Raw genomic sequence first — 11,709 nt, 5'->3', positions numbered from 1 at the left:
TGTGCACAGGTGCACACACTCTGGCTGGGCCCATGTGCACAGGCGCACACACTCTGGCTTGTACCCATGTGCACAGGCACACACACTCTGGCTTGTGCCCATGTGCACAGGCACACACACTCTGGCTTGTACCCATGTGCACGGGCACACACACTCAGGCTTGGGCCCATGTGCACAGGTGCACACACTCTGGCTTGGGCCCATGTGCACAGGCACACACACTCTGGCTTGTACCCATGTGCACGGGCACACACACTCAGGCTTGTACCCATGTGCACGGGCACACACACTCTGGCTTGGGCCCATGTGCACAGACACACACAAAATAAGACAAACAGAAAGTGACAAACAAGTACGAGCGAGGGGCCCAGCTGGGGACTGGGGAGAGAAGTGGCCAAGGCCGTCCATACCAAGCACTTAGGTTCAACCCAGCCTGGTACTTTCACCGAAAGCAAACCAGGAAACCCCCCTTTCTGCTTATAAAAAGTGAATCATGGCTTCCCTGACTTCCTTGACCCCTATACTTTGTAAGCACCTGGGTCTTAGCCCGAGAAATCGGAAATGTGTACATGTGTATGTACACATGTATTTTTCAATGCTAAAGATCTAGTCCAAGGCCTTGCACATGCCTGGCAAGTGCCACCAGTGAGCCACACCCCCAGCTCCTCTCTGGTAGATTCTTTTTTTTTTTCCTCAAGACAGGGTTTCTCTGTATAGCCCAGGCTCTCCTGGAACTCACTCTGTAGACCAGGCTGGCCTCGAACTCAGAAATCCCGCCTGCCTCTGCCTCCTGAGTGCTGGGATTAAAGGCATGCACCACCACGCCCGGCCCTTTCTGGTAGATTCTAAGAAAGGGCTTGACCACTAAGCCATGTTCCTGCCCTTCTGTTGGACTCTGAGACAGAGTCCTTGTGTAGAGTCCTTGTGTAGAGTCATTGTGTGTAGTCATTGTGTGTAGTCATTGTGTAGAGTCCTTGTGTAGAGTCATTGTGTAGAGTCATTGTGTGTAGTCATTGTGTAGAGTCATTGTGTGTAGTCATTGTGTATAGTCCTTGTGTAGAGTCATTGTGTGTAGTCATTGTGTAGAGTCACTGTGTGTAGTCATTGTGTCGAGTCATTGTGTTGAGTCATTGTGTCGAGTCATTGTGTAGAGTCATTGTGTGTAGTCATTGTGTAGAGTCATTGTGTAGTCATTGTGTAGTCATTGTGTAGAGTCATTGTGTAGAGTCATTGTGTAGTCATTGTGTAGTCACTGTGTAGAGTCATTGTGTAGTCATTGTGTAGTCATTGTGTAGAGTCATTATGTAGTCATTGTGTAGTCATTGTGTAGTCATTGTGTAGAGTCATTGTGTAGTCATTGTGTAGTCATTGTGTAGTCATTATGTAGTCATTGTGTAGAGTCATTGTGTAGTCATTGTGTAGAGCCCTGTCTAGATGAAGACTCTTATCTCCTGCTTCTGCCTACAAAGCCTTGCGAACATAGTGTGTATACCATGCCTGTCAAAAAATTGCAGACTTTTCTCATTTACCTTATTATTGTATGTGTGTGGTGTACAGTGTACGTTGTACACAGCCACATATACGCATGCAGAGGCCAAAGCAGGAGAGTCTCCATTTCATGTTCTGAGGAAAAACCCCTCACTAAGCCTGAAGCTCCCTGTTTAGGTGAGCATAGCCGGCCAAGAAGGTCTGCCTGTCTCTGTCCCCCAGCTCTGGAGTTACATACATGTGAGGCTCGCACGTCCTCATGTTACACAGCAAATACTTAACCACTGAGCAATCTTTCCAGCCTGAGGGTGGGGGTGGGGAATCACTTTTTTGTTGTTGTTTTTGTTTGTTTTTTTGAATCAGGGTTTCTCTCTATAGCCCCAGCTGTTCTGAAACTCACTCTGTAGATCAAGCTAGTCTAGAACTTAGAAATCCGCCTGCCTCTGCCTCCTGAGGACTGGGATTAAAGACATGCGCCACCAACTCCCAGCCAAAAAAAAAAAATTCAAGACGAAATTTAAAAGAACAACTCTGGAAGAAGACAATGTGTTGAAGTAAAGTCTCCACTGTGCTCTTTACCCGTCATGCGTCCATTTCAGATGGTTGTGAGCCACCATGTGGTTGCTGGGAATTGAACTCAGGACCTCTGGAAGAGCAGTCAGTGCTCTTAACCACAGAGCCATCTCTCCAGCCCTTGGTTCTACCTCTTGTCCACTATGCCATGATGTCACTGCTTCTTAGGGAAGCTGCAAACTGGCAAACTTCCAACAGAACCACAGTCCGGGGCTGGGAAGGCTGCTCTGTCGGTCAAGTGCTTACCTCACAGCGTTAGGGCTGGAGTTCCATCCCTAGCACTGTCAGGGGAACGCCAGGCATGGCAGCACATCTATAATCCCAGCACTGGAGAGGTGGGGCCAGGAGAAGCCTGGGGTTCACTGGCCAGCCAGACTAGCCTAGCTGGTGAGAGGCCCTGGCTCAGAGAAGGTGGACGGGATTTCTGAGGCTAATACCTGAGGTTGTCCTCTGGCACACGTGTACATGTGCGCGCACACACACATTCACACACATGTGCATTTAAAAATAAAAAGTAGGACCCAGGTTCAGTGCCCCTACATCTGCTTCCTGGTCCCCCACCTTGTCCTCGCCCAGGCTTGTCTCCAGAGGTCATTCCAACAGGATGCCTCGCCCACCAAGGTAACGACTGAGGCATCTCCTGCTAAAACTCAGAGATCTTCAAATCCCTTAGGAAAACAGAGGGGACTCACCCTCAGGGGTCCCTGGCGGGGCAAGCTCGGCCCCTGACACCCACTGGTGGCAGCCGAGGTGGTAAAAGAAGATGCCATCTTCGTAACACTTCTCCTCCTGGTAATGGGTATGCACATTGCCCCCTGGGAAAAGAGGAAAGGGCACCGCTGGCAAGCCGCAGGAGAGGGAGGAGACCCAGGCTGAGTCTCATCTCTGGGTGGGCTCAGGCAAGCCTTGGGGGAGGTAGGGATGTCCAGGCTCAGTTTCAGCTCAGGGTGGGCTCAGGCCCCTGGAAGGCAGACAGGATCTAGGGAAATCACCTCACCATAGACCACCATGTAGTTTCCTAGAACACTGGCAGTGTGGAAGGCTCTCTCCCGTGGACCCTGGAGCCCATCCCGGCCCTTCAGCGTGGTCCACACACGCCGTTCCACGTGGAAGAGCTCAGTGGAATTCACCCGCACAGAAAACCTAAAGGGAAGAGACAGGCCAGGGGCCCAGGCGAGGAGGGCTTCCTTCTCTCCCTAGCTTCACCCGGGACTGAGACTGGCCATGACCAGGTCTATGTCCCACCCTGACTAGACATTCACTGTGGGCAGGACAGGTCTGAGCAGGGTCTGGCATCCTGCATAATCTGACGAGAGCTGGAGGGTGGGGGAAGTGTGGGGGAGGTGACTAGTCAGAACCCCAGTAAAGGATCAAAGATACATATTAGATAAAGTGAAGAGTTAGATAAATAAATGGTCCATGACAGAGGTAACCACTTGAATCCAGGAATCTGTCAATGAGCAAAGACTTCTAAAGTCTACAGAGTCCTGGGCTGCTGTGGCTGGGGAACAGGAGTATAGGACATGTTACTCACCGGGCAGTGGAAGGCCGGTGTCCACCATGGACCAGCAGAGTACGAGACGGGGCATGGAACACCATAGAGTGCCCAGTGGCGGCAGGGGGCCGCCCACCTGCTGGGATCACCTGCTCCCAATAGCCCCTGCTGGCATGGTCCAGGCGGAAACGGAAGAGGCCAGAAGAAAAGAGGTCATGCTGAGTGCGGCCACCAGACACATAGAGCCAGATGTCATCCACCAGAGCAGCCGCATGGCCTGCCAGCCCCGGGGGCCCAGAAGAACTGGAAGCAGGTGGTGCCAGGAGCTCCCAGTGGCCTCCACCCAGGGGGCTAAAGGCCCACACGTCATTGGTTAGCAAGCCATTGGCCAGCTCACCACCCATCAGAACCAGCAAGCCAGCCCAGGCCACGGCCACGTGGGAATGACGGGCAGCCTGTGGGGAAGAGACAAGGAGACAGATGGTGACACATTGCGAAGGGCCAGAGCAGAGATGCAAAGACAGAAAAGCAGATATGCAGAGAGGGAATAGAAGGCAAGCCTGGGGAAGTATGGACCTGGAGTTCCAGGACTTGAGAGGCAGAGACAGAGGCAGGAGGGTCAGGAGTTCAAGGACAGCCTGGGCCACGTAGTGAACTTGAGATCAGATTAAGCTACGTGAGACCCTGCTTCAAGCAAACAAACAAACAAAAAAAAAAAAAAGAGGAGGAAATAAAGAACAGACAGAAAGCCATGTCTGGTGGTGTGTGCCATTCTAATCTCGGCGCTTGGGAGGCTGAGGCAGGAAGACTGCCATGAATTCAAGCCAGCCTAGGCTGTAGACTGAGATCCACATTAGCCTAAATCCTTAACTCAAAATAAAAGAAGGAAGGGAGGGAGGGAGGGAGGGAGGGAGGCTAAGGAGAGGGGAAAAAGAGGGAAGGAAAGAAAAGAAGGGACAGATGGGGAGAGGGAGGAAGGACAAGAGCACCTAGAAAGACGGGGCAGGGGGCAAGAAAAAGAATCTCAAAATGAGCACAGAGACAGGGGGAAGCAGGTGTCCAGTCGGGGGGGTCAGGGTGTTGGGGTTGTGAGTGGGCGGGCCCCCATCCAGGGCAGAGGAGGGTCCATACCGGAGCAGGCGTCAGGTCCCAGGACTCCCAGGTGTTTGTGGAGAAGTTGTACAGGACAAGGTCACCGAGGGCCTTGTTGAGGTCCTGGCCTGCAGATGAGGTGAACCCTCAAACCCTAGCCGCAGGCTGACAGGCCCCCAGACCCTCCAAGGTCACCCTCTCCCTATCTGCTTACCTCCAAAGACAGCCAGCAGCCCTGGTGGGGACAGGAAGGCACCAGCTGCCCCAATTCGGGCAGAGAAGGCAGGGTCCCCGGCACTCACACTGTGCCACCAACCAGCCCCCTGGTTCTCCCACAAGTGCAGGTCACAGGCTCGTCCCAAGAATCCAGGTTCACAGCGGCATGGTCCCAGGGTCTGGGAGGAACGGGACAAAAGTACAGAGAGAGGAAAAGACAGAGATATGGGTCGTAGAACAGTCGGGAAGAAACAGCCAAGACAGTCAGGGTAGAAAAAGAAAGACAGGGAGAAAGGTGGGGCAGAACAGACAGACCCACAGAAAAGGCAAGGACAGACAGAAGAGAGACCCATGTTCCACCTGGGCTGGGTGAGCTCCGACTGGGGAGACTGAGGCAAAGGGGATTCCAAACATAATATAGATCCCAAGTTAGGGGTGCAGAGCTGAGGTCAGGGGTGAAAGGACAGAAGTCATGGCAGGGAGCCAGATGTGGTGACACATGCCAGTAACTCCAGTACTCAGGAGGCTGAGGGAGGAGACCACCATGGTTACAAAATGAGACACCATGGTCTCAAAAACCACCATGGTAGGGACCCAAGGCCAAACAGATAGCCAGGTGGGAGTAAGACCTCAGCCTGAAGGAGGACAGGAGCCATTACCCCTAGGGGAGGGTTGGCTATACATGAGGACAGAGCTAGAAGTGAGGTCCCAAAGGGACAGGAGCAGGTGGAGGTGGGGTTGGAATGAAGTCACAGGCATTGGGGTGGGGGACCTGGAAGGGGAGGGGACTGGCTCCCACAGCTACAGGGAAGGGAGAGTCAGGATGGAACAAGGCCCTGTTTAAGCCAGATATGGCAGGTATGGTCACAGATCAGGATCCCAGGGACACTCAGGGGGAGACAACTCACCGAGGCACAGGTGCCGTGGCTGCCACAGTAGGCTGAGCACTCCTGCAGGCCACAGTCTGGACCTCCCCAGCCCGGCTCGCAGACGCACACTCCCGGAGACTTGCACTGCCCATGATTCTGGCAGCCTCCGGGACACAGGGAGAAGCGGAAGGAGGCATTAAAGCCCAGCAGGTTGTAGTTGGCATCACTGAAGAGGTGGAGCAACATCTACAAGACAAGAGGCTGGGTACACCGGGCAGGCTGCATCTGGCTGCATCTGGACGGCGCGCCACCCCTGGGCAACCCACTGCTTGCCTTTGTCTCCTTTTGTTGTTTAAGAAAAGATGCCAAGGGGGCTGGAGAGATGGCCCAGCAGTTAAGAGCACTGGCTGCTCTTCCAGAGGTCCTGAGTTCAACTCCCAGCACCCGCATGGTGGCTCACAACCATCTGTAATTGGATCTGATGCCGTCTTCTGGCACACAGGTGTACATGCAGATAGACCACTCATAAATCTTTTTTAAAAAGGATTTCATCTAGCCCAGGCTGGCCTCAAACCCATCCTCCTGCCTCGACTTCCCCAGGACTGGCATTAAAGGCTCCATGACCCTTGTTTTATAGGGCACTGGTGATTGAACCCAGGAGTTTGTGAATGCTAGGCAGACACTCTGCCAACTCCATCCCCAGCCCCGCCCTGCCTTCGGTTGTCTGTTTTCTGTGTTTTTTCGAAGCTATCTGGTTGTTGCTGCTGCTTGGAACAGGGTTTCAGTATGGGGCCCAGGCTGGTTTCAAACCAACCCTTACAGGCTCCTAAGAGCAGGGATTACAGGTGTTCGCCGCCAGACCCAGCACTCTGCCTCTCCACCTTCCACTGTTTTCTCTGACACCCTGACTGGCTTTTCTGGCCTTTTCCGTCCCTTCCGATCTTTTTCATTTCTTCCTAGGTTTGTGCTCCTAGGACCCCCTCACTCCCAAAAGACCATGGTCCCACATCCCATCACCACTAACCTTGCCTGAGGAAGCTTCAATGGGTGGGGGCCGGGTGCTCCCACTCAGACTAGCAAGCAGCGGGCCTTGGGGCGAGTCACCGTCATACACAAAGAGGTAGTCGTAAGTGCACTCCGTGTCCAGGAAAAGGAAGTCCAGCAGGATCCGGTGCTGAGGGCTCGGGGCTGGGAAGTGAAGCACAGGGGCCAGGTTCTCACATGCACCTTCTCTGAGGATCCGCGGAGCCCACCCACAGAAACCACCACACCTTGCTCTGGGTGCTGTGAGGGAGCGCCTGGTCAGAGGAGTCGAGGCTTAGCCTCTGCTCTGCTACCGGGCTGAACATGCACTGTCAACTTGTAAAAACTCACAAGACCCTTCTCAGCACTGAGCACAAGGTGAGAGCAGCCCGGGGACCAGGCAGGGCGTGTCGGGGAGAACCCTGGCCCCTCCCGTAGCACTGCGGAGGAATGGGGGCCCTGGAGCACTGTGGGTCCCTGTTCCCGCACAGACTCTACTGTTGCCGCTTTCTTTGCTACTACATTCGCACAAGAAAACTATGTCATCAGTCTCAGCTCTGCTCCTGAACTACTACTACCTAGAGGGCCCTGCCCCCTCAGGCTCAATCTTCCCAGCTGTAAGATACCGATCCAGTGGCACCTAATGAGCTGTGATGGTCCTCAACCAAAAGCTTTTTCTTTTTTTTTTTTTTTTGGTTTTTCGAGACAGGGTTTCTCTGTGTAGCCCTGGCTGTCCTGGAACTCACTCTGTAGACCAGGCTGGCCTCGAACTCAGAAATCTGCCTGCCTCTGCCTCCCGAGTGTTAGGATTAAAGGCGTGTGCCACCACGCCCGGCTAGGGTCTCACTTTGTATTCCTGGCTGACCAGGAACTCACTCTGTAGACCAGACTGGCCTCAAACTCAGAGATCTGCCTGCCTCTGCCTCCAGAGTGCTAGGATTAAATGAGCTAGATCTTCAGGTCAGGGCTGGGGGCATGGCTCAGTGGCAGAGCCCCTGCCTAGAATCCCCCAGTGAGGGGCTGGGGGTGTGGCTCAGTGGTAGAGCCCCTGCCTAGAATCCTCCAGTGAGGGGCTCAGGGTGTGGTTCAGTGGTAGAGCCCCTGCCTAGAATCCCCCAGAGAGGGCCTGGGGCATGACTCAATTGTAAAGTGATTGGCTAGCACGCACAAAGTCCTGGGTTTCATCTCTTCTGAGAGAGAGAGAGAGAGAGAGAGAGAGAGGAGAAAGACTGATTCCCACCTGGGCATTAATAATGAAATGGACTAACAGATCTGTATGTAATTTGAAACTAAATTTTATATATATATATATATATCCACTTATGAGTGCACACCAGAAGAGGGCATCAGATCCCATTACCGAGGACTGAGCCACCATGTGGTTCCTGGGAATTGAACTCACAACCTCTGAAACAGCATCTAGTGCCACTGGGTCATCTCTCCAGCCCCCCTGAATTATTTTTTATTGTGGAAGGTTGATTTCTCTCTCTCTCTCTGTGTGTGTGTATGTGTGTGTCTTGTAGGTCTGATCATTTGTGTTGAAGTTTCTAGGAATCAAGCAGCAAAAGGTAGAAATCAGAAGCAGAATAATGGTCAGGCGTGGATGATCACACCACGAATTCAGTTCTGAGGCAGGAGAATCAGCGCATGTTCAAGGCCAGCCTAGGCACCCTGGTGAAGTCAATGAGATCAGAAAAAAAGAGAGAAAAAAATTCTTTTTGCTCACTTTTTTTGTTTTTTGAGACGGGGTTTCTCTGTGTAGCCCTAGCTATCCTGGAACTCAACCTGTAGACCAGACTGGCCATGAAGTCACAGAGATCCTCCTGCCTCTGCCTCTGGAGCACTGTGAGATTTTTAAAGGGCCTCAAATGCTATAAGGAGAAAAGCTAGCCCCCTGCCCTGGTGTTTGAAACTTGATCTCATCTCTCATACTGCCATTAGAGCAGTGGACTGGTGGATCATGCCTGGAATCCTGGTTCTGAGGGGAGCCAGGCCTCTGAACAAACTGCCTCCTCCAGGAAGCCTACCCTGATAGTCCAGGGCTGAGTTAGGAACCTCTCTTTGGGATTCGCACATCCCAGCATAACTGAATCTCTGTGCCAGGGCTGTGTCCAGGGTTACTCTCCTGCAGTCCAGGAGGCTCACAGGACGCAGGACACGGACATAATGTCTTCTCAAACACTGCCTTGGCACAGGCCTGGGGTTGAGCAAGAACCGAGCAGTGGCTAGATGACAGAATGAAGAGACACACAAAAGCATGGTGACACATGTAATTATGTCACAGGTGTGGTAGGACCAGAAAGTCAGTGTTCAAGGCCATCCTGGGCAACATAGCAAGGGCTTGCCTCATAAGCAAAAACAAAACAAGAAACCACATATCATACGGACTAAGCAAGTAGTATTAAGCAATACACATATATACATACATATATACATACAAATATACATATATACATATATCTAATATATATATATATATATGACAACAATTAAAATTAAATTTTAAAGGGGACCATAAATTTGGAAGAAGGAAAAGGAAAGGAAACAGGGAAATGATATAATTATACTATAATCTCAAAAAACATAATAATTTTTTTTAAAAGGTCTGGGCTAGAGAGATGTCTTAGCAGCTTAGAAAACATGTTGCTCCTGCAGATGACCCAAGTTCAATTCCCGGGACCCACACAGGAGCTCATAACCATCAGTTTCAGAGATCTGACACCCTCTTCTGACCTCAGGCACCAGGCACACACACTTTCAGGAAAAACATTCACACACATAAAATAAGTCTATAGATAGATAGATAGATAGATAGATAGATAGATAGATAGATAGATAGATACCACAAATCCAGGCACAGTGAGGCACCCCTATAATCCCAACATTTTGGAAACAATCAGAAGAGTCATCTTTGATATGTTCCAGACCAGCCTGGACTATGTGAGACTCTATCTCAAAAAACAAAAGAACAAGCCGGGTGTGGTGGCACACGCCTTTAATCCCAGCACTTGGGAGGCAGAGGCAGATGGATTTCTGAGTTGGAGGCCAGCCTGGTCTACAGAGTGAGTTCCAGGACAGCCAGGGCTATACAGAGAAACCCTGTCTCGAAAATCCAAAAATCAAACAAACAAACAAACAAAAAAAAAAACAATAGAACAAAACGGAGGAGGAGGAGGAGGAGGAGGAGGAGGAGGAGGAGAAGCTGACTACTTTGCCTTTGATTCCACTGACCTGAACCCAGGAATATAACGTACAGACCCCCACCCACAGTTTGGAGATCACACAAGAACCGTCCAGCAGAACCAGGATCCAGATCTTGCAGAATCTCACCAGCCTTCACCTAACACCCAGTGCTCTGATCAAGGACTTAAAACAAAGGCAAAAAGCCTGCTGGAAGCTGCCTCCCTCCCAAAACTCAAGGTTTCTGGTTTCAACCCTACAGCACTCCAGAAAGGCATCAGATCTCAAGCCACGCCTCTGCCCTGCCCCTGGTGAAAGCCGGGGTACTTTTTACTCCAGAGGAGGTTTGGAAGCCTGAGACCAGACAAAACACAATTGTGGTATGAGAAGGGCATACCAAAGCATGGTGTGCACTCCAGCAGTCTCAGCACTAGGGAAAATTTTGAGTTCAAGGCCAGCCTGGGCTATAAACAATAACGAATCCACTTAAGACCTTAGGGTAATTTTGAAACAGGGTCCACTATAGCCCAGGGTAGCCTCTAAGTCAGGATCCCCTGCCTCAGCCTCTCCGGTACTCAAGAGTACAAAGCTTGGACCAATACTCTAAGATGCTGGTTCTTGGGGTGACAGAGGCCACACCCCACATTAATCAGTCTGCTTCCATCCCACTGGGGAAAATCCACAAACATCTCCCTGCAGGGCTCACACCTCCACCCCTTCAACCTCTGCTCTACTTCAGAACTCACTGTTTCCACGTGCCAAGCCTTTAGCCTGTCACCCTCCACCCAGGCTCAAGCGAACAACAATGCCTGCTCTAAACCATTCCTGGTACCCCCGGGGAAGTGGCCAAACTGCCAATGCGACATTTGAGGGCCAGCTCTGGCTCCTCACCTCCCAGTCTGGACTTACCAGACAAACAGACACTGATCCTAAGACCCCCTCGAGTCTTCATAGAGGCTGGCCACTTTTATACTCCAGGACACTCGCACATGTGCTTCAATGGTTGACCCTCTGAATCTTCTAACAGATTTCTATCCTTCCCCTAGGCCCCGCCACTAAACTCCTATTTCCAGCCTCTACTTCAGCCCTGAACATTGTGCACGCTGGGGGCTGACAGTCCACCATGCCCAGCTACACATTGGCCAGAGCTATACCGTAAGGACATGTCAAAAACAAAACAAAACCTTCAAGGCTAAGGAGATAGCTCAGGGGACCAAGATCCAAGTTCAGATCCCCCTGGATCTACATAAGGTGGATAGGCAGCTACCCCAGCTTACACTGAAATAGGGAGCAGAAACAAGAGAATGCACAGATGTTCCTGGACCAGGCAGGCAATAGTGAACAAGAAACTCTGCCTCAAACAAGGTGGGAGGTAAGGACTGATACAGGAGGTTGTCCTCTGACCCCCTACATGTTGTTACTTGTACACACACACACACACACACACACACCCTACAAGAGGAGAAGCAGGAAGAGGCGGTACTGACAGGGTCTTGGGCTGGGGGAGTAGCTCAGTTGGTAAAGAGCTTACTTGCATGCATGAAGCCCTGGGTTCAAGCCCAAGTACCACATGACGCACGGCAGTTAACACCTATAACCCCAGAGTTAGGGAGGCAGAGGCAGGAGGGTGCATATCCATCCAGTTCAAGCCACCTGGATACATAAGATTCTGTCTTGGGAAAGAAAGAAAGAAAGAAAGAAAGAAAGAAAGAAAGAAAGAAAGAAAGAAAGAAAGAAAGAAAGAAAGAAAGAAAGAAAGAAAGAAAGAAAGAA

The 11,709-nt window shown here is 51.3% G+C and overlaps 1 protein-coding gene across 1 annotated transcript in view; it reads right to left on the bottom strand.

Moving 5' to 3' along the window:
• The window catches only part of Megf8 (multiple EGF like domains 8), a 50,492-nt gene that overhangs the window by 35,097 nt on the left and 3,686 nt on the right, over nucleotides 1–11,709 (bottom strand). Inside the window, exons 2-8 of the mRNA XM_021218603.2 lie at nucleotides 6,758–6,921; nucleotides 5,773–5,979; nucleotides 4,863–5,043; nucleotides 4,688–4,776; nucleotides 3,596–4,011; nucleotides 3,059–3,204; nucleotides 2,754–2,876 (exon numbers count right to left, since the gene is read on the bottom strand). Coding sequence (XP_021074262.1) covers nucleotides 2,754–2,876; nucleotides 3,059–3,204; nucleotides 3,596–4,011; nucleotides 4,688–4,776; nucleotides 4,863–5,043; nucleotides 5,773–5,979; nucleotides 6,758–6,921 — 1,326 coding nt within the window. The remainder of the gene's footprint in view (nucleotides 1–2,753; nucleotides 2,877–3,058; nucleotides 3,205–3,595; nucleotides 4,012–4,687; nucleotides 4,777–4,862; nucleotides 5,044–5,772; nucleotides 5,980–6,757; nucleotides 6,922–11,709) is intronic.

This window comes from Mus pahari, chromosome 19 (assembly GCF_900095145.1).
Source record: "Mus pahari chromosome 19, PAHARI_EIJ_v1.1, whole genome shotgun sequence".
Taxonomy (NCBI): Eukaryota; Metazoa; Chordata; class Mammalia; order Rodentia; family Muridae; genus Mus; species Mus pahari.
Note: the sequence above shows the minus strand (reverse complement) of the source record. Positions and strands in the feature narration are given on the sequence as shown.